Raw genomic sequence first — 27,266 nt, 5'->3', positions numbered from 1 at the left:
TAATGTTAAGCATTCAGACTATTCCTTTTCTGAACCACCTACCGCCTTGATTCTGGGGGCAGTAATCTAATCGGATTATGACTAGTGGAAATTTCTTCAGGAGATCAGAGAGCTAAGAAGCCAGAGTACAGGCTTACTTTCTCTGTCGAGTAATGCTTTCGCCTTTTTACACTAGTTTCTCTCCACTCCCTAACATTTCTACTTTCCAGGACTCCAGAGCCTGAGGCCTAACACAGCCCGGAAAGCCTCGGTTCAAGGGGCAGCGGGGCAACTCCGGTGCACGCCTTGCCAGAGTGGGCACAGTTGTCTTTCAGTCGTTGCCATCACGCTGCCGCGCGTGCCGGGTAAACACACATAGGTTTCTTAGCGCTCTGGCAGCCACAAGAAGGGCCCGCCCCAAAGGGGTGAAATTGCTGATACTCTCCCGAGAGCCTGGGAGAAATCTGGACGGAAAGAAACGCCCACAGCAAACGCCAGGCCAGGAGCATCCCATCAGGCTGTGCGCGCTCCTACAACTCCCATCATGCTCCATCCGGGACAGCACTGCTCCTCGCAGGAAGGCGGCAGTTCACCCCGCCACCTGTCTAAACACATTCTTTAATACTCCTCGGTGTGCCTCTGGCATTTTCCGGTGCTCTTCAATCCCATAAACAAGAGCACCAAGTCTGACTTCCTAAAACTCCAAGGAGGCGTGGCTTCGGGACCGGAAGAACGTCCGGTTGCCTAGGGAACGCTACGCGCCTAGGCGCCTGCCCAGCCACTGATGCTCCGGCTGTGGCACAAGCTACCAATTCACCGAACTTGTAGAAGCGGCTTTGCTCAGGAGCAGGGATTCTTCCAATGGAAGCATAGAGAAGAAGGCTGAGAGACGCCCGATTCTTAACCCAGAGACGGATACGAGCGAGTGGCCCATTCCTGTACCTCTTCAGCTCCTGGGCCCGCAAGACCAACCTCAAAGACCAGGTATCTCCCTGCCCCCTATCTGTAGCCAGCGCTGCCACCACCGCCACCACTCCCGCCGCGTTTTAGAATTGCGTTTTAGAATTGCTTTCTACTCTTTCCTAGTTTGTTTTTGTTTTTGTTTTTGTTTTTTTTTTACTGTGTACCATTGTTTCTAAAGTTTAAGAGGTGGAAAAGGAAAGCTGGTTTATGCGGTTAGTATAAGGGACCCCAGAAAACTCGTTGAACTGGGTTGGGCATATGTTTGTTTGGTTTTAACACCGCCCAGTTTTTTGTTTTTATTTGGTTTGTGGAAAACGTAATTGAAATTTCATCATTAAAAACTAAAAGCCTAATAAAAATGGCTGAAGTACTAAGAGTGAGCTATAATTCACTCTAGGAATACTTCTTAAAGTTTACAAAGTACCATTCGTGGTGTTTTCTCTGCCCGACCACTATCTCTGAGGCCTACCTTCCAAGCCCTTTACTGTCTGTGGATAACATCCTAATTCTTCAAGACTCTTCTGGCAACAAGTAATCCTTTAGAAAGAATCTCAGATCACAATCAAGAGAATTGATTGGCTGGTGTGCAGAGAGAGGAAAACAATAAAACAGTAAAATATTAAACTGGAAAGGTAGATTGGAGCCACGCTGTGAACCTTAAAAGCTATGGGAGAAAGTTTGGGCTTTATTCTGAAAGCCAGTAGTTCTCAATAGTAACTGTACATCAGAAACACTGTGTAACTTTTCAAAATACAGATGCTCTAATCCCTTCATCAGAATTACTTCAAGTAGTTGATTCCCCTGTGCAGCAAAAGTTGGCAGGGCTTTAGACGTAGTGAGCTACAGAAAACTTTAATTTTATCTCCCACTGTGCACATAGGGCATTGTAAATAAACGTTAAGTGGCTTAAATTGTTATCTTTTCTTCTTTCATGCCTGCAAAAATTAAACTTACAGAAATGAATGATTACTAAGAAATAGAAGCATGTATAAGGCTATAATTATAGCTTTTAGAACAACTGACTTCTAAATTGTATGCCCCCAAATATTTCATTAACAAGCATTAGGTTTGATAATCCATGAAAAAGGATTGGAAAATCACAATCCAGGGTTCTATGGAAAATTGAATGAATATTCAAGTATCAAGCTTTTGACAGTCAGTGCTTTATAGTGGATGCTCAAAGGAGGAGGATGTGAGAAGTAGTCATTTTTTTAAAAAATCTGTTCAAATTGTATGAAAAATGGAAAACAAGATATTGCCTTTATATCAGCATGTTTGGTACAATAAATAACAAAGTGAGTAATAGCAAATCTACTTTCAATTAAAATGGTCTGTGTGAATTGCTTCATATCAGAAGGCTAACTTAAAGTAGATTCTACAAATGCTCCTTAAGTGGAGATTTAAAGGAATTGATGGAGTGAGAGTTGAATCTCCAGCACAAGGAGAAAAGTGGCACAAGTGGAGTACCTGATCAAACCCATCCCTTGGATAAAACAACTGTGGCTCTGTTTTATAGGCCCCATGCTTATGTGGGGCATTGTACCTTCTCTTTTCTGCACATCATTGGAATTCAGTTTTGAAATTTCCGTATGATCCCCCAACAGGCCTAAGCAAAATCGATGACACAGCCTCCTTTTGGATGCACTTGTCTTGGAAACCTCATCATTTAAGTTGCTGCAGGCTCAGAGCCTTCAAGGAATGGCCTTGCCTAGGATAGTGTGGGTTAAAAAGTACTGAAGGAGCTGGGGAATGACAGGCTTCTGGAACCTTAGATGGAGATGAGAATAAATCAATTAAATGAGATGACTATTTAGAGAACTCAGAAATGATGGTTAAAATAATAGGAAATACTTTGGACACAGGCAGATTGCAGTTGCTGCTATAGCAGTCCGGGCAGCAGTTGAGAGCTGACAACAGGGATATCTCTCTTCTGCCATCACATTATAATGTTTTGGGGAGGGATGGACCCAAAGGGAGCACCTTTGGAAAGTTTCATTTGGAATGTTCATAGCAGGTTATGAACAAGCAATATGTCTAGCAATGTATATTAAGATAAATATATCTGTTAGGATTCTTTGTTCCTATTGATAGAAAATGCAACCTAAGCTGCATAGAAGCAAACAAACAAAACCAGTAAATTTAATAGTTCAGATTATTGCATAATACAACAATGGGCCTGGCTTCAGAAAAAGATTTAGCCAGTGGCACAAATAATGTAGCTAAAATCTAAGTTTTTCTCTCTCTTTTTTTTTTAATCTGCCTTCTAAGCTTCCGCATTAGGCTTAGCATGAACCCCTTTGCCCATTCATTGTTCCAGATTTCCAGAAAAGGCTGCATATATTTTCAAGATCATAAGTGGCATAGTCCACACAATACTGAGTTTAACCACATTTTCTTCTTAAATATTATAAATTACAATGAGAAAAGTACAGTTATTTCAAGGGCATTATTCTGTGTGTTACCTAGGGTTGTAAGCTGCCAATGTGCATTTCAGTTAAGGCTCCTTTGTGATAATCAGCTTAAATTCTGTTTACTAAATACAGAGCTACATTGACATGGTTTTTATCATTATGTCTTTAAATTATTAAATTTTTGATGCACATGCTCATATTTTCCTTACCTAAAGTGCCTGTGATTGATATATCATTTTTACTTTCTGACTTGCAGCTGGTTTGTAAATATTTGAATCACATTATGGGATTGCTAGACAGACTTTCAGGCTTGCTTGGCCTAAGGAAGAAGGAGGTTCATGTTTTGTGCCTTGGGCTGGATAATAGTGGCAAAACAACAATCATTAACAAACTTAAACCTTCAAATGTAAGTATCTTTTTTAGATGCTTTAAGTATTTTCTGCGAGAGAAAGTTAATATGCAGAATTATTTTGTTTGCCATCATTACTTCAGATAATCATGTTATGAAATCCTGTTAACCTTGTAGTACCTTAAAGTAATAAATGTCAGGGTGCCATAATTTGCAGTGTATTTTATGCAGGTATACATTAGTAATACTTGTCTTGATAAATATGTCTTGATAATTATTTAAATTGGAATATTTTCCAAATGTCTTTTTTTCTCTAAAGATTCTCACAGATTTGCAAAGTTTACTCTTAGGTAGCATTGCCTTCTTTTTGGCTCTTTCTTAATAAGCAGAGGGAAAGGTGAATCATTTTTATGGGTTCTATGGATAATTAGACAGTTTACCAGGAGTGTGGTATACCTATCAGTAGTAGTAAGCAGAATGACTTTAAGTCGTAGAAGTAATAAGTATATGAAAATATAATTTTAATAACTATAAAATATATAAAGCTATACATTAAACACATGGTACATAAGTTGAAGTTAGGTTCTGCTACACATAAAGAAAACCCACATAACAGTGGACTAAATAAGTAAGAGGTTTCTTTTTCTGTCACCTAAATAAGTCCTGAGGAGGTATTCCAGGGCTGTGGTCAGTTGTGAGATATCCAGGCATCTTCCATCTTTCTGTTATGCTATTCCAAGTGCCTGGTTTTCATCTTCAAGATCTCCACATGGTCACCTTGGTTAACTATTATATCTGTATTCTAAGTCACCAGGAGGAGAAAAGAATAAGCTGAAGGAATAGACCTTCTTCCTAAATAAGCCCTCTTTAAAGAGCTTACCCAGAAGCACCAACTGATGATTCCTAACTTACATTTCATTGGCTACCCCTAACTATAAATAAAGCTGGATTTTTTAAAGTTTATTTATTTATTTTGATAGAGAGAGCGAGAGAGAATGGGGGGAGAGGGAGAGAGAGTATTAGACTCCTCACTGTCAGCGCAGAGCCTGTTGTGGGGCTCCATCCCCCAAACAGTGAGGTCATGCCCTGAGCCAAAATCAAGAGTCGGGCACTTAACCGACTGAGCAACCCAGGTGCCCCAAGCTGGATTTTTTTTTTAAAGCAAGGCATACTGCTGCTTCCAGGAATAATAAGGATCCTGTAAGTATAGAAGAAGGAGAGAATGGATATTGAATAGACAACTAACATTTACAGTTGTAAATACACTTATTTAGGTAAAAGCCATTAGTGAAAAATGTAGACTGAAAAAATAGACTGCATACAGATGGGACAAAAAACAAGCTGGTACTTTTAATGACTAAATGGCTAGAGAATGGGAAATATTGCTCCTAAATATAGTAGTTGAAGATGAATTTTATTGTCTTCAAATAATGCTTCAGGTTGGGCAGAATAGACAACCTTACTACTCCATTTTCTTTTGCAACAGCTTTAGTTTTACTTCTGTTTAGTTGGAGATTGCTTTGGAATTACAAAAACACCATTATTTCTTTTTTTCTGGTCATTATTCCCTTCTACATGGATGAGTTTGCCACAGAAAAACAACTAATTGCTGGTGTATCTTCAGGTTGGAGATAGTTTGAGGCAGCCAGGATAAGAAGTCGAAGATGGATTTGGAAGGCAATTTAGTTAATTTAAGGAGTTCACCACTGAGTTGGGAGTCAGCTCAGGCATACATGCTGAAGTCAGGCAGAGATCAAAAATACCACCTTTGGGGTGCCTGGGTGGCTCAGTCCGTTAAGTGTCCAACTTCAGCTCAGGTCATGATCTCACGGTTCATGAGTTCGAGCCCCACATCAGTCTCTGTGCTTTCAGTGAAGAGCCCGTTGGGATTCTCTGTCTCCCTCTTTCTCTGCCTTTCCCCTGCTTGCATGCACTCTCTCTCTCTCAAAATAAATAAATAAACTTAAAAAAAATACCAGCTTTATTTAAAAGGTTGATTTTGGAGGGTGAGGTTAGGTCTGTTCAGAGGAGTTGCTAACACTCTATTGTATTGAGATTGGCCTCCCAAAATTTCAAGTTTTCCTCCTCAGGGAAAAATCCTACTCTTCTAGGTTTATTGAATGGCTAAGATCAGATGAGAGTGCATGCTTGTGATAAGCATGTGGCTTGTGATAAGCATGAGGAGAGAGAGGAAGAATGAAGAATGCTCAGTTCACTTCACAAACTGGGCAAAGGAGTAATTCTTTTCCCATGGAGAGGAATAAATTGGTGGAGGGGAGATTGAGAAATAAGGAGTATCATTTAATGAAGTTTTCTCTATATGAAGACAGGAAAAAAGAGATTCTTCCCCAATAAGGCAAAGATCAGGTCAAAAAGCCCACATACGTTGGAGTCTATCTCCTGACTTTGTGATTATACGAAATTTCTTTATCAGTCCTTCAGAGGAAGATAAAGCAACCTACCTAGTTGGATGGGGTCCAGAATTGAATTTAAAGAACAGTGAGTATATGTTAAAAGTAGAGCCATACCCAACTGTGCCTGGGCCCATAATCAGTACTGTGGATCAGCTATCAGAAGATCCGTATGGGCAAATGCTTAAACTCAGTGACTGGTGACCTGCATTTCTGTGGGTAAAGCTGTCAACAATAAGCGAACAAGATTATAAGGAAATTTTTTAAGCAAGGGCCTATTCTGTCAGAGGTGTTTACACTTTTCTCCACATCAGAGAATAGCCTCAAAGGTAAATTTTTTTGTTTTGGTAAAACTGATCTCAAATAAGTACAAAATTATTGAAACCAGAGCCACCATTAATAACCACAAAATGGACCAGTCCCCCAATGTCTACTGTACTCACATTGGGAGAAATAACATTAAAAAAACAGAATTGAAATTACAGTCTCTTTTTCCATCCTCCCCACCAGTATAGTAATCTTATGTTCCAAAATATGGTTATTACCATAGGAAGAATCTTCCTTGGTATGGATGCAAACAGCTTTCTTACCTGAACAAGGATATTCTTTTGAAGACAATGGCTCTTATTTTTTAAATTAGCTATGGATTTTTTTTCATAGTTTCTTTTGTCATTTCTAGGGATTTGGGTCAAAAAGGGAAGGAGACAGCATGCTCAGTCTGGATCTTAAAATCTTTTTTTTTGTTTTTTTTTTTTTTAGAAAGAGAGCACATGAGCAGGGCAGAGGGGCAGAGAGAAAGAGAGAAAGAAAAAGAGCAAGAGAGAGAATCAAGCAAGCTCCACGCTCAGCATGGAGCCTGATGCAGGGCTCAATCACACAATCCTGGGCTCATGACCTGAGCTGAAATCAAGAGTCGGATGCTCAGCCATCTAAGACACCCAGACACCCAGACACCCCTGTGATCTTATAATACCCCCATTTCAGACTGGTTTTGTAACCTGTTAACCCTGCCTAACACACCACATTAGTCAGGAAGAGCCCTTCGGAAAACCTCGGTTCACAGCCAGTAACTAAGGTTTTTTAATTAATCTTCCATTGTTTTCCAACATCCCTGTCTCTCTGTTACCTCTGGTGAACTACAAAACTAGCCTAGACTTGCTATACAGCTATTTTAAGGGGATGATCACCTACTTTCTAACACCACTTCCTGAGATTTAATCTTTAGGCAACTACCCTGTCTCCTTGAATAACTGACCTCTAGATCCTAAGAACACAGTAAGTTGCTTTGCTCTTTTTTTTTTTTTTTTAATTTGGTGCTAATAGCCAAAAGACCACTTGAAAAAGGCCCCCAATCTCTGTCACACAGGTATAGATAATAACCCTTGTTTCCTCAGTGTCTCTGTACTGAAGAAATCTCTTGTGAGCTTACATCCACTATTAGAAACATTATTTTTAAAAGTTTATTTATTTATTTTGAGAGAGAAAGAGAGAGAGCATGCCCACACAAGTTGGGGAGGGGCAGAAAGAGAGAGGGAGATAGAGAATATCCAAGCAGGCTCTGCGCTGTCAGAGCAGAACCTGACACAGGGCTCAATCCCACAAACCACAAGAACATGAACTGAGCTGAAATCAGGAGTCAGACACTTAACCGACTGAGCCTCCCAGGTACCTCTAGAAAGATTATTTTTAATGAATTAAGTGAATTATAGAAATCTACAATGCTCTATCAAGAAACTTCTTGCAAAAAAATTTGCAAATCTTATTTTATAGTAACGTCTCTTTTTTTTGTCTGTGGATAGAAGCAGTTTCTAGGTAACTAGATACTTCCCGGCCCCAAAATGGCTTTAAGCTATCTTAATGCTTATTTATTGTCAATGTGTTGAGGTTGCTGGTGTTTTCTAAACTGATGAATGGGGGTGAGGAGGCATTTTAACCTGATCACTGGAGAATCTGGTCTTAGCTGTATTTTCTTAGAGATGCACTCTATAAATATCTTTCTTTTCCAATTCCCAACCACCCCCCCTTTCCCAGCATAAATGCCATTATACTACCACATCATCCTGATTTGTATGATTTAAAACAATCTGAAATATCTTGCATATTTGATTGGTAGCTTGTTTATTAAATGTTTCCTCATAAATTTAAATTCCTTAAGAGCATATATCTCATATTAATCAACACTAAATCCCAAATAATATTGCAAGGTATATAAGTGTATTTTGGGTGAATGGACTGATGGGTTATTTTTCTATTTTCATTTTTGGGTAGGGAATGATGATTGATGGCACCAAGGTTATCATGTTTAGTAGACCAACCAAATAGAATCCTCTCTCAGAAATCCTGTTCTATTCTTGTTAACATTAGTCTATCCTTGGGCTGTGTCAGATAGACTATTCCACTGAGGTGATAATTCCTATACTCTTTGCTTGCTTTGTACCATTCCCTGAGCAAGTTAGAGAATGACCAAATGTATTTGTTCCTAGATAGAGCAGAGGACGATTAATGTTGGAGATCATTCTCTAGAAGAAAATGAATCCTACTTGAATCTGGAAGCACCAGCTCACATACCTTGTTTTATCCTAATTAATGTGTGGAATTTCTTCTTTCTAATTATCTTACATTACAACTTTAGAAATGATGGGAAGAAAAGAAAGTTGATTAATTTTATCCCTGTTAATTAAAACAGCAAGTTAAAAGAGAAGATCTGGAAACAAAGAGTTTGTGCAGAAGCTGGGTGATTGTGAAGAGACTAGGCAAATGTTCTAACTATACAGTTCAGTGAGGATAGGGCTATTCTTTTGAGGTGTATCTTCTGAGATTTCTTTTTTAAAAAAAATTTTTTTAATGCTTATTTATTTTTGGGAGAGAGACAGAACACGAGCAGGGGAAGGGTGGAGAGAGAGGAGACATAGAGTCCAAAGCAGGCTCCAGGCTCTCAGCTGTCAGCACAGAGCCTGACATGGAGCTCGAACCCACAAACCATGAGATCATGACCTGAGCCGAAGTCAGACACTTAACTGACTGAGCTGCTCAGGCGCCCCTGAGATTTCTTTAAACATTTAACTTCCTTGCTTTTTTATTACTGTTATATTTTTCCTGATAATAATAGCTGATGATTTTATTATGATTGTGATCAAAATCAAAAACCAAAACAGTGGGTTATTTAGGGACAACAAAAATTAGGAAACTCTTTAATCCAAAGTTTGTTTTGCAGTGAAGAAACCCTAAGATCTGAGGCAGGACTCTGAATCGCAGGAAATGAATTCTAACATAAACAGAAAGATATTTTTGGAAGAATATAGGCAGCTCATAAGAAAGAAAAGCTGAATAAACAAACTTCAGAAAAGCAAAACCGGGCATCTCTAGGGAGGCCTTTTCACTAGCACATTGCTACTAAGGTGACTAAGCTCCAGTGACTTTTCAGCTTCTGTCTTTGCATTTGAATTTTAAATTTCCAAAAGTAGACTACCAAATTAAATGTAATGGTGTGAGGCAACAGTTTTCTTTCTACTCCTGCTGTTTTCACACAAAAGCAACATGATGAACTAAAGGGTGATCTTTTTTAAGTTACACTGTGATTGATTGCATGGAGAAAGTTGGAAAGAGACTGAAATCAGTGACTATAATTATGATATTTGTTGAGTATTTACTATGGGCCTGACACTGTATTGAGTATTTTGCATTCATTAACTAATTTAATTCTCATGATAACTTTACAAGTTAAAGATAATAACAGATTTCACATTTGAGAAAACTAAGGTTTGGAGAAGTTAAGTAACTTGTCTAAGATAGCATATTAACAATTAAGAGTAATTACAAGTTTTTTGTAATAAAGCAAAGCAAGAAGTGAGCCTGACAGAGCCTGACACGGGGCTCAATTTCATGAATTGTGAGATCATGACTTGAACCAAAATCAGGAGTCAGATACTCAACCAACTGAGCCACCCAGGCACCCCAGTTTAAGGCACTTTAATTGCCAGTTTAAGTCACTTAATTGACTTTCTAACATTTCTCCTGCTGTACTTTTGCCCCCTTGTATCTCTTCACACAGAATTCCCCACCATGACCTTCGAGGCTCTACCTCTCTTTATTACATACAGCTCTCTGCCTTACTCAGTACATTTTAGATATACAGGTCTTATCCTTTTCCTCAGTGACAAGTTCCTTCCTGCATTGGGGTCATTGCACTGGCTAATTCCTTTGAGTGGAATATTCTTTGCCAAGATCTCGTCATAGCTTTTCTCCTTTTTGATATTTACTCTTGGGTCGGATGTCACCTCCTCAGAGAGGCTCTTCCATGCCCCATACCAACCTCCTCCCCCGTTGCCTCCCATCCCCAAATCACCTTTCATTGTACTTATCACTGCCTGAAATCGTGTTCATTTGTAGTTTACTTGGTTATTGCTGTTTACCTTCTTTAGATAATAAGCTCAGTGAGAGCAGGGGCCATGTATATTCACCATCTAGATATGAGAACAGTCCCCTATAGTATATAGAAACTCATTAGGTATGTGGTGAAAGATTACAAAGTCCTGTATGTGAACTCGGAATGACTCATCAAACCGCTTTAAGGCTGTGGTAACTTGCAGCAAGCCACAAAATATGAATTAAGACATACACATTATACAGATTCATATTAGTAAACCTTAAACTTCTGTAAAGCATTCACACACTGTGATCCCACTGTAAAAATTATAATTTTGTTTAATTCTGTCATTTCCTTAGTGAAAAATTTTAGAATTGGATATTGGATATTTTTTTTAACCTGAGGAATAATTCATCTTTGGTAATTGCAAATTTCTAAATTTATCTTTTCTCTTAAAGGCTCAATCTCAAGATATAGTTCCAACCATAGGATTCAGCATAGAGAAATTCAAATCGTCCAGGTAATTCACTTTATTATGCTTGTGACTAAGAAGTTTTGGGTGAAAAAGTGATAATATTAGATCTACCTCGTCATTCCTTCCACTTTTAGAAAAATTAATTTGTTGTTTCAGAAACCCATAAGTATTAAATTATTTGTACCACTACCTGTGGATTATTTTTCAGAATTTAGAGTTCAGACAAATTCTGATAATCTCTCTAGCAAGGAAAACATTTTTTATATGTTACTCATTGAAAAATATTTATATTCAAAAAATTTATCTTATGGGACTTGTACTTGAAAATTGATTCAAATTGCATATTGTATATCCAAAGGTGGCTTCTTTGAAAAAATTTAAAATTTTAAATAGAAGTGACACCTTAAGTTAGTAATTTATAAGGTAGTCATTGTTTTGTTTGGTGTTTGATTTTGTTTTGTTTTTATTGTCTTTTTCTGTAGTTTGTCTTTTACAGTGTTTGACATGTCAGGTCAAGGAAGATACAGAAATCTCTGGGAGCACTATTATAAGTAAGTATGTTTATGAATGTTAGTTAACTAGATGATTATATTTTAATAACAAATAACGATTAACAGATAAATCCAAAAGATTACATGGGCTAGGTTGCAATGTTTATTTTTCATATAATTTAAGCACATTTTCTAATTTAAAAAGATACATGATCATACTTTATATTATTTTTCAAAGGCTTCGGGCCCTTCATGACTTTGGTTCTTTGCATATGCTGTTCTCTCTGTTTTTAATGCCCTCTTTTATTTTGTTTAAAGTTAATATAGTCATGCTTTAAGGCTAACTCAAAAGTCACCTCCTCTGTGAAATTTCACCATGTTGCCCAGGTATTCTGTCCCCAGCATTCACAAAGTACTTTGCCCATTCACACCTCTGTAATCATAATTCTTAGGTCTTAAAGTCCTGTACCATACCTGCCTCCATAGTAAGAGTATGAATTCCTCAAGAGCAGGGATTATTTCTTATTAAGGTTTTTTCTTCAAGGCCAAGTATGATGCTGGACATATACATCAGTACATATTTATTGAATAAATTTAGTTAAAATAATAGTACTAACAGTTGATCCATTTTTCTATAACCAATTCTAAACAAGATATTTTTCAGCATATGCACATCAAGTGCTCACTAATCACTGCAGATTATCAAGTTACTAGGATCCAAATGTATTATATCCTCTCAAGATTTGCATGTGGTATTAAAATGAATTCATTAACTTCTATTATTGCTAGGACTCCTTCATATATAAGCAATGTAAATTACTTTTGGAGTCTGAAATTATAATCAGTATCGTTTGACTAAATGCCCTTTTGTCATTATGAACTCTTGTTTTCAGTGGTTATGACATGACTGCCAGATCTGATTTTAATTTTTTTTGATTAATTCTTTCCTGCAAATGTGCGATAAAAAAATACATAGAAAATAGTACTTTAAAAAAAGGAAATGTTTCTCTTTTTTTTTTTTTTAAGTTTATCAATTTATTTTGAGAGACAGAGACAGCATGAGTGGGGTAGGGGCAGAGAGAGGGAGAGAGAAAATCCCAAGCAGGCTCTGCACTGTCAGCACAGAGCTTGATGTGGGGCTCGAACTCATGAACCGTGTGATCATGACCTGAGCCCAAAACCAAATGTCGGATGCTTAACTTACTGAACCCCCCAGACACTCCAAAAGGAAATGTTTCTTATTTTAATTCCTTTTTCTTCAAAATCTTTTTGGAAGAAGTTAATTATGAACACTATAGATAAATTGTAGGTTGAAAAGTGAATATGGTTACTATGGAGAAGTTTATAATAATAGTAAATTTATATCTTGTATCTCTATATTTTTCTAATTATGAAAGAACAAATTCATTTTAATCTGTTAGACTGAAAGAGGTTAAAAAGATTAAGTGTACTGTTGGCAAAACAAGTCATTCTTATGGTGGAAATGTAACATCTTTTTCAGGGAGATTTACCAGTATCTGTTAAAATGAAAAATGTTCATGCCCTCCAGCCATCATTTTGCTGCTTGAAAAGTATCCTATGACTAACACTGGTGGGCAAAGATATACACTGAAAATTGTGTGTTGAACCCTGTTTATAATGACATATCTCAATTATAAAAAGAAAAATAGTATTCTTAATAAAAATATGTGCTTAGTATATATAGAGAAGAAAAAAAAATAGGTGGAATGTACACCTAACCATTAATAGCATTTGTTTTGGGAACAACAAGATTATAAGGGAAGTTTACTTTGTCATTTATATGATTCTATAATATTAATTATTATATAATTTTTGCATCTTATCCTTATAATATGAAAAAGTAATAAAATATAAAATATAAGGAGTGCACTTTTTTTAATATTTGAAAAATATAGAAGAGAATATACAAAAGTTGTTTTCCATAAATCTCACTACTAATAAATTTGCTATTGTTAATCTTTTTTGTATATTTCTTCTTTTTTAAAATATAAAATACACACTTTACATAATTGAGAAAGGAACATTATAAATTGCCATATATAGTTTTTTATCCTGCTTTTTCAGTTAACATTCATGATAAGAATAAATCAGGAAAAACATACAAAGAATATAACTAATGCATGGCTACCTGTTATTTTTTCATATGCCTATGTCTATTTTTTGGTCATTTTTCTATTTTTGGACATAAAGGCTTTTCTCAGTTTTTGAAGATTATAAACAGCCCTTCAGTTAACACATCTTTCTGCATAAATCTTTGTCATAGTCCATGTTTCCTCAGAATAAATTTCAGAAATAAAATTACTGGTTCAAAGTGAACATTTTTAAAGCTCTTGGTAGATCTTTCCAGTCATATCAATTTCTATGGCTACTACTAATAAATGACTGGTGATAATCTGTATTCATTTTTTTTAATGGTAGAAGAAATAGAACTAGAAAGTTGTTTTATTTTTATATTCGTGTGATTACTAATGACATTGAACTTTAAGATAATAACTTACTACTAGAATAAGTGATTCACAAAAAAAGTATAAATGTCCAGTAAATATATGAAAAGATATTGAACTTCACTAGCAATTAATGAAATACAATGTAAATATGCTTTTAAAATGGCAAAAATGGAAAACTGTTAAGAAGCCATACAGGAAAGGGGTGGGAAAAGTACTGATATTAGTATAAGTATGATGTTGATAAAGCATGTCTGGAATACAATTTGTCAGTGTTTATCTAAAACTTTTAATTTTGTATATATTCCTAGAAATTTTAGTCCTAAGAACAAATCTTAAAGTATCAAAAAATTTAAGAATTGTATTTAGGAGGATGTTTATTCCAAACTTTTTCATAATCATGAAAATTAAGAATAATCTCTAAGTCCAACAATAGAAGTTTGGCACAGTATTTGATGACACCATGCAATGAATGGGTCAGAGGGAATCAGTGACTTTTTTTTAAGGGCCAGTGAGATCTATAGGTGAACCCTTAAGCCAGTTCAGTAGCTGGTTATCAGTAGATGGTTATCAGTTTAAAAAAAATCAAATTGAATAAAATAAAAGCTATTTGTAATTATTTCCAAAAACTTATTTCAAATATAGTTATGTATACTTATGTGTCCTCTTAATGTAAAATGTATTTATCACTATGGTTAAGGTAAAAAAATACTGGTATAGTGTTTAATGTTTCATACAAAGGTAGCTCAAACAAGAGGCGCCTGGGTGGCTCAGTCAGATAAGTGTCCAACTCTTGATTTTGGCTCAGGTCATGATCTCATGGTTTGTGAGTTTGAGCCCCGCATCAGACTCTGCACTGATGTGTGGAGCGTGTTTGGGATTCTCTCCCTCTCATTCTGTGCCTCCCCTGTTCATGCTCTTTCTCTCTCTCTCAAAATTAAAAAAGCTCAAACCATACTGCAGAAAAAGATCACGGAAATGTTTATATATCAGAAAGTCAGGATGTAAAACAGCAAGATTCCATTTAAATACAAATGTAGATATTCATATGTGAGTATACACAAAGAAAATGTCAAAAATGACTTACACCAAGGTATTAATAATGATTGTATCTGTGTAATAGAATTATGATTTTACTTATAATTTTTTAAAATTATGAAATAACAAGTCATTAAATTTACCATATTATCAACCAACTGAGAACAAATTACTTTACATAAAATATGACTAATGATAATATATTAATCACTCATATAAACTAATAAATAAAGAGATAATACACAGGTTAGGAAATGCAGATGAATACTAAATATGGAAAAATGTATGAGTTTATCGTTAATTTTTCTCATTTTTTATGTTACACAGAGAAGGACAAGCCATTATTTTTGTCATTGATAGTAGTGATAGATTAAGAATGGTTGTGGCCAAAGAAGAACTTGATACTCTTCTGAATCATCCAGGTATGTTTGTGTGTTTGTGGCATCTGTGCTTGAGGGTCTGTTTACATGAGATGTTTTGTTCTTTAGTGTTGGCAGAAAGTGTTACTGGTATTATGTAATTATCTCTATTTTAAAATTTTTGAATTTTTTTTGAAATATAATCAATACAGTTTTATATTAGTTTCAGGTGTACAATACAATGATTCAACAATTCTAACAGTAATGAGTATATTACTCCCCTTTATTTTCAATTTTAAAATATAGTAATTATTCAGAACTCATATCTTTACCTGTAGCACATTATATATGTTTTTTATTTTATTTTTTTAAATTTTCACGTGTTTTACTTTTGCATGTACTTTTTAAAATTTTTATTTAAATCCAAGTCAGTTAACATATAATGTGATAATGGTTTCAGGAGTAGAATTTCGTGTTTCATCACTTACATATAACACCCAATGCTCACCCAACAAGTGCCTTCCTTGATGCCCATCACTGTTTGGCCCATCTCCCACCCAAAGCCCCTCCAGCAACCCTCAGCTTGTTCTTTATTTAACAGTCTCTTCTGGCTTGCCTGCTTGTCTGTTTTTTATCTTATTTTTCCTTTTCCCCTATGTTCATCTGTTTTGTTCCTTAAATTCCACATATGGGTAAAATTATATGGTATTTACCTTTCTCTGACTTATTTCACTTAGCATAATACATTCTACTTACATGTTGTTGGAAATGACAAGATTTCATTCTTTTTGATTGCTGAGTAATACTCCATTGTGTGTGTATGTGTATATATGTATATGTATATATGTATATATATATATATATACATATACATATATACATATACATATATACACATACCACATCTTCTTTATCCATTTGTCAGTCAGTGGACATTTGGGATCTTTCCATAATTGGGCTATTGTTGATAGCGCTGCTATAAACATTGGGGTGCATGTGCCAATTTGAATCAGCATTTTTGTATCCTATGGATAAATACCTAGAAGTGCAATTGCTGGGTCACAGGGTAGTTCTATTTTCAATTTTTTGAGGAATCTCCGTACTGTTTTCCAGAGTGGCTGCACCAGTTTGCATTCCTACCAGCAGTGCAAAAGGGTTCCTCTTTCTCCACATCCTCACCAACATCTGTTGTTTCCTCAGTTGTTAGCTTTACCCTTTCTGATAGGTTTGAAGTTGTATCTCATTGTTGTTTTGATTTGTATTTCTCTTATGATGAGTGATGTTGAGCATCTTTTCATGTGTTTGTTAGCTATCTGGATGTCTTCTTTGGGAAAGTGTCTGTTCATGTCTTTTATTCATTTCTTCACTGGATTATTTGTTTTTTGGGTGTTGAGTTTGATAAGTTCTTTGATTTTGGATACTAACCCTTTATCTGATATGTCATTTGCAAATATCTTCTCCCTGGTTGCCTTCTAGTTTTGTTGATTTTTTCCTTTGCTGTGCAGAAGCTTTTTATCTTGATGTTCATGTTTGCTTTTGTTTCCCTTGCCTCCAGAGACATGTCTAGTAAGAAGCTGCTGAGATCAAGGTCAAAGAGGTTGCTGTCTGTGTTCTTCTCTAGTATTTTGATGGTTTCTTGTCTTACATTTAGGTCTTTTACCCATTTTGAGGTTATTTTTGTGTATGGTATAAGAAAGTAGTCTAGGTTCATTCTTCTGCACATCGCTGTCCAGTTTTCCCAACACCATTTGCTGCCTTTATTCCATTGGATATTCTTTCCTGCTTTGTTGAAGATGAGTTGGCCATATGTTTATGGGTCCATTTCTGGGTTCTCTGTTCTGTTCCATGAATCTATATGTCTACTTTTGTGCCAGTACCATACTGTCTTGATTACAGCTTTGTAATACAGCTTGAAGTCCAGAATTGTGATGCTTCCAGCTTTGGTTTTCTTTTTCAGAATTGCCATGGCTATTCAGGGTCTTTTCTGGTTCCATACAAATTTTAGAATTGTTTGTTCTAGCTCTGTGAAGAATGAAATTTCAAAGGTTTTGCAGTGTTTTCCAGGTTGCCCCAAAATAAAAATACCCTTTTTTTTGGTTGCATAAAAAGAATAGGTGTCAGTAGCCAAAAATATAGATTGATAAAGAAGAAAGGAGGAAGTAAAATTCCATGTATTTCACCATGTATTTAAAATTATTTTGGTTATGGGGTGCCTAGGTGGCTCAATCGGTTAATGGCCAACTCGATTTCAGGTCAGGTCATGATCTCACGGTTTGGGAGTTCAAGCCCCACGTGGAGATCTGCACTTACAGTGAGGAGCCTGCTTCGGATCTGTCTCCCTCTCTTTGTCGTTCCCCCACTTGCAAGCACATGCTCGCCCTTTCTCTCTCTCTCTCTCTCTCTCTCTCTCTCAAAAATAAACATTAAAAATAATAAAATAAACAATAAAAATTATTTTGGTTGCCATTTTTTCATACATGTATGTATATATAGGTATGTGCAATCACAGCATTTCATATATATTTTTTCTGAGAAATATTTTGAAATAGATCTTTTACGTTTTTAAACTCTAACTGCCAGCCTCTATCCCCTTTTAAGATACCAGTATTAACAATTTGGTATTTTTTTTTCTCATTGTTATTTATTAAAATCAGATCATATTCTCTATACTCTTCTGATCTGTCTATTCTCAGATAACACTGAATGATGGAAATCCTTTCAAGTCAAATTGCATATATGTAATTAGTCTTTTTAACGGTGCCTAATATGCCATACTATGAGTGTACCACATTTATTCTATCATTTACCAATTGATGGATATTCTTTCTTTTTCTCCACAGTACAATTCTCCAGTAAGTATTGTGGAACTCTGCATTAATAGCTTTACTCCTGCAAAAAGATTTTAAGTGGTCTTTGTGCTATGACTTTTAGGAAGAGGTGGTGGTTTAAAAGAAGTGTAGATTTATTAGGAATAGAATGGGAAGAGTGTGGGACTTTCTAATAATTCTTCCTGCTCAACAACAATCACTGGTATTTTTATCAGACAACCTAAGCTTATTCAAATATTTTGGGTAATAATTATCTAGCTCGTACTTTTTATGTGACTTTTTCACTTTTAAAAACTTAGCAATCTTTTATCAGGGTTATCTGCTTTTCTCCATTGTATATTCTTGCCTCCTTTGTTGTAGATGAATTGACTATATAAGCATGGATTTATTTCTGGACTCTCTATTCTATTTCATTGATCTATGTATCTATTTTTCTTTTACCAGTATGATACTGTTTTGATTACTGTAGCTTTGTAATATAGCTTCAAATCTGGGATTGTGATACTTCCAGATTAGTTCTTCTTTCTCAAGATTGCCTTGGCTATTTGGGGCCTTTTGTGGTTCCATACAAATTTTAGGATTATTTTTTCTATTTCAGTGAATAATACTATTGGTATTTTGATGGGGATTGCATTAAATCTGTAGATTGCTTTGAGTAGAGTGGACATTTTAACAATATTAATTCTATCCATGATCATAGTATATCTTTCCATTTGTTTGTGTTGTCTTCAATTTCTTTCATCAGAGTCTTACAGATTTCAGAGTGTAAGTTTCACCTCCTTGGTTAAGGATTTTGTATATTAAAATGCAATATGTGTTACAGATTTTTGTGTATATATATATAACAAATATATAGCAAAATTTTGTATATTAATTTTGCCTCCTGCAACTTTACTGAATTCATTTATTGGTTTCCAACAGTTTTTGATGGAGCTTTTGGGTTTACCATATATAGTATGTCATTTGCAAATAGTTAGTGACAGTTTAACTTTTCCCTGCCAGTTTGGATACCTTTTATTTCTTTTTGTTGTCTAATTGCTGTGGCTAGGACTCACAATACTATGCTGAATCAAAGTGGCAAGAGTAGACATCATTGTCTTGTTTTTAATTTTAAAGGAAAGATGTTCAGTTTTTTACCATTGAATATGATATTAGCTGTAGGTTTTTCATGTGACCTTAGTATGTTTAGGTGTTCTCCCTCTAAACCCACTTTGTTGAGGGTTTTTATCATAAATGGATGTTGTATTTTATCAAATGCTTTTCTCCATCTATTAAGACGATCATATGGTTTGTATCCTTCATTTTGTTAATGGGGTATATCACACTGATTTATTTGCTAATATTGAAACATCCTTATGTCCTTGGAATAAACCCAACTGGATTATGGTGTATTATCCTTTGTTGAGTTTGATTGTCTACATTTTCTTGAGGATTTTTGCCTCTGTGTTCATCAAAGATAGTGGCCTGTAATTTTTTTTTTAGAGTGTCTTTCTCTGGTTTGGGTATTAGAATAATGCTGGCCTTATAGCATGAATTTGAAAGGTTTCCTTCCTCTTCTACTATTTGGAATAGTTTGAGAAGGATAGATATTAACTCTTCTTTAAATGTTGATAGAATTCACCTGTGAAGCCCATTGGTCTCAGACTTTTGTTTATTGGTAGTCTTTTGATTTTTTTTTTTTTTTATTCAGTTTTGTTACAAGCAATCAGTCTGTTCAGATTTTCTATTTCTTCCTGATTCAGTCTGGAAAGATTATGTTTATAGGAATTAATCCATTTATTCCAGGTTGTCTAATTTGTTGGCATATAATTTTTCATAGCAGTCTCATAATCCTTGACATTTTTGTGGTGTCTGTTCTTCTCTAATTTCTGATTGTACTTATTTGGGTCCTTTCTGTCTTTTTGTTTCTTGAAGAGTTTGGCTAAAGATTTATCAGTTTTGTTTATCTTGGTTTCATGATCTTTTGTGTTGGTTTTTTAGTCTCTATTTCATTTATTTCTACCCAGAACTTTATTTCCTCCTTTTAGTAACTTTGGGCTTTGTTTGTTGTTCTTTTTCTATTTCTTTTAGATAAAGGCTCAGATTGTTTGAGATTTTTTGTTTGTTTGTTTCTTGATGTAGGCCTGTATTGCTATAAACTTACCTCAGAACTCCTTTTGCTGCCTTGGGCTCCTGGGTGGCTTAGTTGGTTAAGCATCTGACTCTTGATCTCAGTTTAGGTCATGATTTCACGGTTAATGGGATTGAGCCTCGAATCAGGCTGTGTGCTGACAGTGTGGAACCTGCTTGCAATTCTCTCTTTCCCTCTCTCTCTGCCCCTTCCCTGCTCTTTCTCTCTCAAAATAGATAAACATTAAAAAAAATTGCTTTTGCTGTTTCCCTAAGATTTTGAAGCATTGTATTTTCATTTTTGTCTGTAGGTATTTTTTATTATTTCCTTTTTTATTTCTTCATTGACCCATTCATTGGTTGTTTAGCCTCCATGTATTTGTGTTTTTTTCTGTCCTTTTTCTTGTAGTTGATTTCTCGTTTCATACCAATGTGGTCATAAAAGATATAATATGAGTATTCTTAAATTTATTGAGACTTATTTTGTGACCTAACATGTTCTGTTTTGGAGAATATTCCAGGTCTACTTGAAAAGAATGTGTATTCTGCTGTTTGAGGATGGAATATTCTGTATATATCTGTTAAATCCATCTGTTTAATGTGTTGTTCAGTGCCACTGAATAAAGTTCCTTATTGGCTTTCTGTCTAAATGATCTTTCCATTGATGTAAATGGGATCTTAAAGTCCCCTACTATTATTATATTACTGTCAATTTCTCCCCTTTATATTTATTAATATTTACTTTGTATATTTAGATGCTTCTGTGTTTGGTGCATAGATATTTACACTTGTTATATCCTCTTATTGGATTGATTTCCTTATTTTATTTATTGCTTTTCTATGTATTTTGTTATAATCTTTGGTTTAATGTCTATTTTATCTGGGGCCACCTGGCTGCCTCTGTGAGTAAAGTATGCGACTCTTGATCTAATGGTTATAAGTTCAGACTGTACACCCACGTTGGGTATAGAGATTACTTAAAGATAAAAAATATTTAAAAAATGAAAAATAAAAATAAATAAAATAATATTTATTTTGTCTGACATAAGCGCTGCTACCCCAGCTTTCTTTTGCTTCTATTTGCATGGGAAATCTTTTTCCATGCCCTCATTTTCGGTTTGTATGTGTCTTTAGATTCTGAAGTAATCTCTTGTAGGCAGTGTATAGATGGGTCTTGTTTTTTTTTTTATCCATTCAGTCACCCTGTATATGAACTTTTTAAAATTGATCTATAAGTTGTGTATAGTCAAATGCTTAGATCTTGATTATATAGTTCACTAATTTTGACTAATGCATACACTCATGTAACTACACTGCCTATCAAGAAACATTTTCATCACCCCAGTAAGTTCTTTCACACTCCTTCCCAGTCAATACTCCTCACCTCATACCAGAGAACTTCTAATCTGATTTCTGTCACCAGATTAATTTTGTCTATTCTACAGTTTCATGTAAATGGGGGAGGGGGAACACATACATTTTTGTGCATAAGTTTTTTTATTTGGCATAATGTTGTGGAAAATCATCTATATTGTTTTATATATCACTTGTTTATTCCTTTTTATTGCTATGTAACATTCTGTTGTGTAAATATCCAACAGTTTGTTTATCCAGTATCCTGTTGATTGACATCTAGACTGTTTCTAGGTTAGGGCTATTTTGAATAAATCCAATATGAACATTCTTATAAAAGACTTTTTTGTAGACATGCTTTCATTTCTCTTTGAAAAATTCCTAGGAATGATACTGCTGAGTCATAGGATAGACATATGGGTCATATTTAAAGTAACTGCCCTTTGATTTTTCAAAGTGGTCATACTATTTTACATTCTTAACAACATATATGAGAGTTCCAGTTTCTTTACATCCTCTCCAATGATTGATGTTATAATATATTTTTTTCACTTTAGCCTTTCAACAAGGTGTGTAATAGGATCTCATTTGCTTTTAATTTCTATTTTACTGATGATTAAAAATGTTGATCACTTTTGCATATTTTATTAACCATTCTTGTACATTCTCTTGTAAAATTTCTTTTTAAAAATATTTATTTATTTTGATAGAGAGTGTGTGCAAGTGGGGGAGGGGCAGAGAGAGAGGGAGAGAGAATCCCAAGCAGGCTCCACACTGTCAGCGCAGAGCCCAGCGTGGGGCTTGATCTTACAAACCATGAGATCATGACCTGAGCTGAAATCAAGAGCCTGATGCTTAACTGACTGAGTCACCCAGGCACCCCTCTCTTGTAAAATGATCTTTTTAAATCTTTTGCCCATGTGTTTAATTTGGTTGTTTGTCTTAGTATTGAATTTTAACATTTCTTTATAAATTCTAAATAGAATACCTTTGTCAAATATATGTGTTTTGAAGATTTCTTACCAGTCTGTGGCTCACCTGTTTATTTTTTTCACATTATTTTTTTTTTTAAGTTTATCTAGAGGTGGGGGGCAGAGAGAGAGGAAGAGAGAGAGAATCCTGAGCAAGCTCTACACTGCCAGCACAGAGCCCAATGCAGGGCCAGTTTCACACTGTGAGATCAGGACCTGAGCCAAAATCAATCAAGAGTTGGGCACTCAACCAACTAAGCCACCCAGGTGTCCCATTTTCACAGTATCTTTTAATGAACATATTTATCTAATCTTGGTGAAGTCTAATTTATCAATTTTTTCAATTTTTATTTTTAATTTCAGTTTTAGTTAACATACAGTACAATATTGGTTTCAGGAATAGAATTCAGTGATTCATCACTTATATTCAACACCCAGTGCTCATCACAAGTGCCTTCCTTAATACCCATCACCCATCTAGCCTATCTCCCACTCACCTCCCTCCATCAACCTTCATTTTTTCCTTTTAATACAAGCTTTTTATGTCCTCTCTAAGAAATCTGTGCCTACTGACTTAAGATTACTAACATGTTCTCCTATGCTTTCTTCTAGTAGCTTCATAGTTTCTGTTTTTATGTTTAGGCCTGAAACCCATCTTGAATTAATTTTTGCATTTTTTTTTACAGATATCCAATTACCCCAAAATACATTTGTTGGGGAAAAATTTTTTTCGCTGAATTACTTGTCAAAATCATTTAACTTTCATGCTTATTGAATATAATTTGTGTATATGTGTGTGTCTATTTCTGGACTCTGTATTCTGTTCCCCTGATCCCTTTTATGTGCTTTTGCATTGTCTTTATTACCATAGATGTATAATAAATCTTGAAGTCAGGATAAATCCTCTAATCCTGGTCTACTTCTTCAAGATGATTTTAGTAATTTTAGGTGTTCTATATTTTTAAATAATGTTTAAAATCAGCTTATTAATTTTGTAAAACTGTGCTGGGATTTTATTTTGATCATATTTGGAGATAGTTGAGATCTTAACATTAGACTTAACATTGAATGTTCCAACTCATGGACATGGTATGTCACTTCATGTATTTATCCTTTTCTCAATTTCTCTATCTTTTATAGTTTTCTATGTAGGTCTTACACATCACTCATTCAACTTATCCATAAGTTTTTTTTTTTTTCAAAGCTATTGTAAATAGTTTATTTTATTTCATATTCTAATGGTTCATTGCTAGTATGTGAAAATATTGATTTATATTATGGGAGGTTGTTAAATATACTTATTCTAGTAATTTTTCTCTAGATTTCTTAGAATTTTCTATGTATGAAGTTAACAACAAAAATTCTTCTTCCTTTTTAGTCTTTATGCCTTTTATTCTTTTTCTTGTCTTATTGCACTGGCTAGGACCTTCAGTACAATGTTGAATAGAAATGGTTAAGTCTTGGGGCGCCTGGGTGGCTCAGTTAGTTGAGCATCCGACTTCAGCTCAGGTCATGATCTCGTGGTTCATGAGTTCAGCCCCGCGTCAGGCTCTGTGCTGACATCTCAGAGCTGTCAGCACAGCGCTGTGCAAGATTCTGTGTCTTGCTTTCTCTCTGCTCCTCCCCTGCTCATGTTCTGTCTCTCTGTGTCTCAAAAATAAATAAAACATTAAAAAAAAATTTAAAAAAAAATGGTTAAGTCTTACCTTTTTCCTACTTTCTTCCTGCCCTAAATCCTGGTGTTTGCCACTCTTCCTTACTAATAAATGCCCTTTGTGACTACCCCCCCCCCCCAAATAGGGCACTTTCACCTGCATTAAACACCTGGTCAGGTGGATATCCTTTCTCCTCAATGATTTCCTTAATGGCATCTGGAGACTGTCTGCTACCTTTTGGTTGGCAGAAGCTACTTCTCCTGTTATCTTGATACTTTTTAAGCCAAATCTTTTTCTAAAATTATCAGCCCATCTTTTACTTTAAAAATAATTTTTAATGTTTTTATTTATTTTTGACAGAGAGAGATAGGAAGAGAGAGAGCGAGAGAGAGAGCAAGCATGAGTGGGGGAGGGGCAGAGAGAGAGGGAGACACAGAATTTGAAGCAGGCTCCGGCTCCCAGCTGTCAGCACAGAGCCTGATGCAGGGCTTGAACTCATGGACTGCGAGATCATGACCTCAGCCGAAGTCAGACACTCAACCAACTGAGCCACCCAGGAGCCCCATCAGACTATCTTTTATTAGCACTAAATCCTCCACTTTCCTTTTGCTTTATGTTCACATAATAACTTCACTTTTTCTTGAATCATGTTAGAGTCTATAGGGATGCCTTTCTTATAGCAATCCTGCACTCACATAAAAGCTACATTTTCAATACAAGATGAAAAGGTATTTCATGAAATGTGCAAGGTTTTCATGCCTGCTGGCATAACTGCAGCAATGGCTTCATGAATTTCCTTTTCTTTTTTTTTATGTTGGTCCTTATAGTGGAATCATTTACCTTGAAATGTCAGGCATCCACAGATTCAGACCTCAATCTATGGTACATATCAAGCAATTCAACTTTTTCTTGTAACGTCATAACTTTTCTTTGCTTCTTTCATTTCCAGGATGACTGGTGGGACTTTGTATGGGTGCCATATAATTCAAGGTTTACAGTATTGCACAAACTAAGGTGAAAAAATATGTGAGAACTGTAAGAGATAACTTTTACTGTGATACACGATTTACTGGAGAGAAGAATTCACATAGAGATGATTAGGGTCAAATAGCATTTTAAACAGATACTTTCAACACTTAAGCTCACTGCAACAGGTGCAGGAGATGACTTTGAAATTATCTCAGTGGTACAGTATGTGTTGCAGTTAATTTTATGCAGTTATGAATTAATACTGCATCTTTACATTTGTTTGCATATCTCTTAACTGAATGCTGCCATGTTTGGTCTATGTACATGTAAATTTTGATGAATTTTAACTTTTTATAATAGATTTGTATATCTTTTATGATATTAAATGATAAATTCATCTTGTATCTATATGTATCTTATGCATTCATGAGATACCTAACCTTTTCTTAATTTTTCTTCTATGTTTCTGGGCTACATGATTTGTTTACAGATTTTTGCAAATTGTTGGTGAATCTCCAAAAAATTTTCAATATATTTATTGAAAAAAAAAAAAGGCATGTATAAGTGGACCTGCATAGTTCAAGCTCATGTTATTCACTAACTTTGTCATTCATCCATTGATAGACACTTACGTTGTTTCTGTGTCTTACTCCCATTCTTTGCATCCAACATTTTATCATTAAGTATGCTGCTCAGTAGGGTTTGCTTATATCTTTCCTTATTAGGTCAAGGAAATTTTCTGTTATTCCTAATTTTCCAAAAGGTTCCATCGTAAACTCATGTCATAGTTTACCAAATGCTTTTTCTACATCTATTGCAATGATAGTATGATTCACATATATTAAACCAAACTTACGTTTCTGAATTAAACCTCATTTGACTATTGATTATTAACCTCTTTATATATCATTGAATTGGATTTGCTGACACTTTACTAAAGAGTTTTGTTTTTGTGCTCATGAGGTTTTTTGGTTTATACCTTTCTTAAAATGCTCTAGTCATCAAGGTTATAGAGGCCTCATAAAATGGGTTAGAAAGTATTTACTCTTTCTCTTTTTATTTTATTTTTTGGGTTGGATAGAGTTGGTATTATTTCTTCCCTAACTGTTAGATAGAATATACCAATGAAGTCATCTGGGTTGGGATTTTGTGTGTGTGCAAGGAGTGTCAGGGAGTAGGGAGACTATGAATTATGAGTTAAATTTCCTAAAATGATATAAGTCTGTTAAAGTTTTGTATTTCTCCTTGGGTCACTTTTGGTAATTTATGACCATATTTTTAAATTTATCTCCATTGTCAGGTTTACTGGCATAAAACTGTTTATAATATCCTCTCACTATCCTTTTAATGTCTATAAGATCTATGTATCTTCCTTCATTTCTGATATTGATAATTTATGTTTCCTCAGTTTTTTCTTGCTCAATCTTTTAAACAGTGTATTGATTATATTAACTTTTTAAGAACTCTGGCTTTGTTAATTTCCTCTGATGGTTTGTCTTTTTAAAATTTTTGTTAATTTTTGTTCTTTGTTTTATTATGAAAATTCTATACTTACATTGTATTTCAGTGTTTATTACCTTTTTCAGTTGGAAACAATTTTTTTAAGTTTATTTATTTATTTTGAAAGAAAGAGAAAGCAGGTGAGGGACAGAGAGAGAGAGAGAGAGAGAGAGAATCTAAAGCTGAGTCAGGTCTGCCCAGAGCCTGATTCAGGGCTCGAACCCACAAACTGTGAGATCATGACCTGAGCCAAACCCAAGAGTTGGATGCTCAATAGACTGAGCCAGCCAGGCATCCCTACATGTCACAAATTTTGATATGTTTGTTTTATTATTTAAAGTATTTTCTAATTTACCTTGTGAATTCTTTTTTGACCCTTAGATTATTTATTATATTTAATATAATATAAATATATAAATATAAATTATATTTAATATAATATAAATATAAATATAAATTATATTTAATTTCCCAAATATTTGAGAATTTTCGAGGTTTCTTTTTGTTATTGATTTCTAACTTAATTCCATTTGATGGAATAACATATTCTGTATGATTTCATCCTTAGGAATAT

General features: G+C 34.9%; 1 protein-coding gene across 1 annotated transcript in view; it reads left to right on the top strand.

Annotated features, from left to right (window-relative positions):
- The first annotated feature begins 542 nt into the window (after positions 1-542).
- Positions 543-27,266, top strand: part of ARL6 (ADP ribosylation factor like GTPase 6) — a 40,231-nt gene continuing 13,507 nt past the window's right edge. The window contains exons 1-5 of the mRNA XM_058731664.1: positions 543-963; positions 3,610-3,759; positions 10,938-10,999; positions 11,437-11,505; positions 15,276-15,370. Of these exons, the coding sequence (XP_058587647.1) occupies positions 3,637-3,759; positions 10,938-10,999; positions 11,437-11,505; positions 15,276-15,370 (349 nt within the window). The 5' untranslated portion in view covers positions 543-963; positions 3,610-3,636. The remainder of the gene's footprint in view (positions 964-3,609; positions 3,760-10,937; positions 11,000-11,436; positions 11,506-15,275; positions 15,371-27,266) is intronic.

Source organism: Neofelis nebulosa, chromosome 5 (assembly GCF_028018385.1).
Source record: "Neofelis nebulosa isolate mNeoNeb1 chromosome 5, mNeoNeb1.pri, whole genome shotgun sequence".
Lineage (NCBI taxonomy): Eukaryota > Metazoa > Chordata > Mammalia > Carnivora > Felidae > Neofelis > Neofelis nebulosa.
This window is presented reverse-complemented; position numbering and strand designations above follow the sequence as displayed.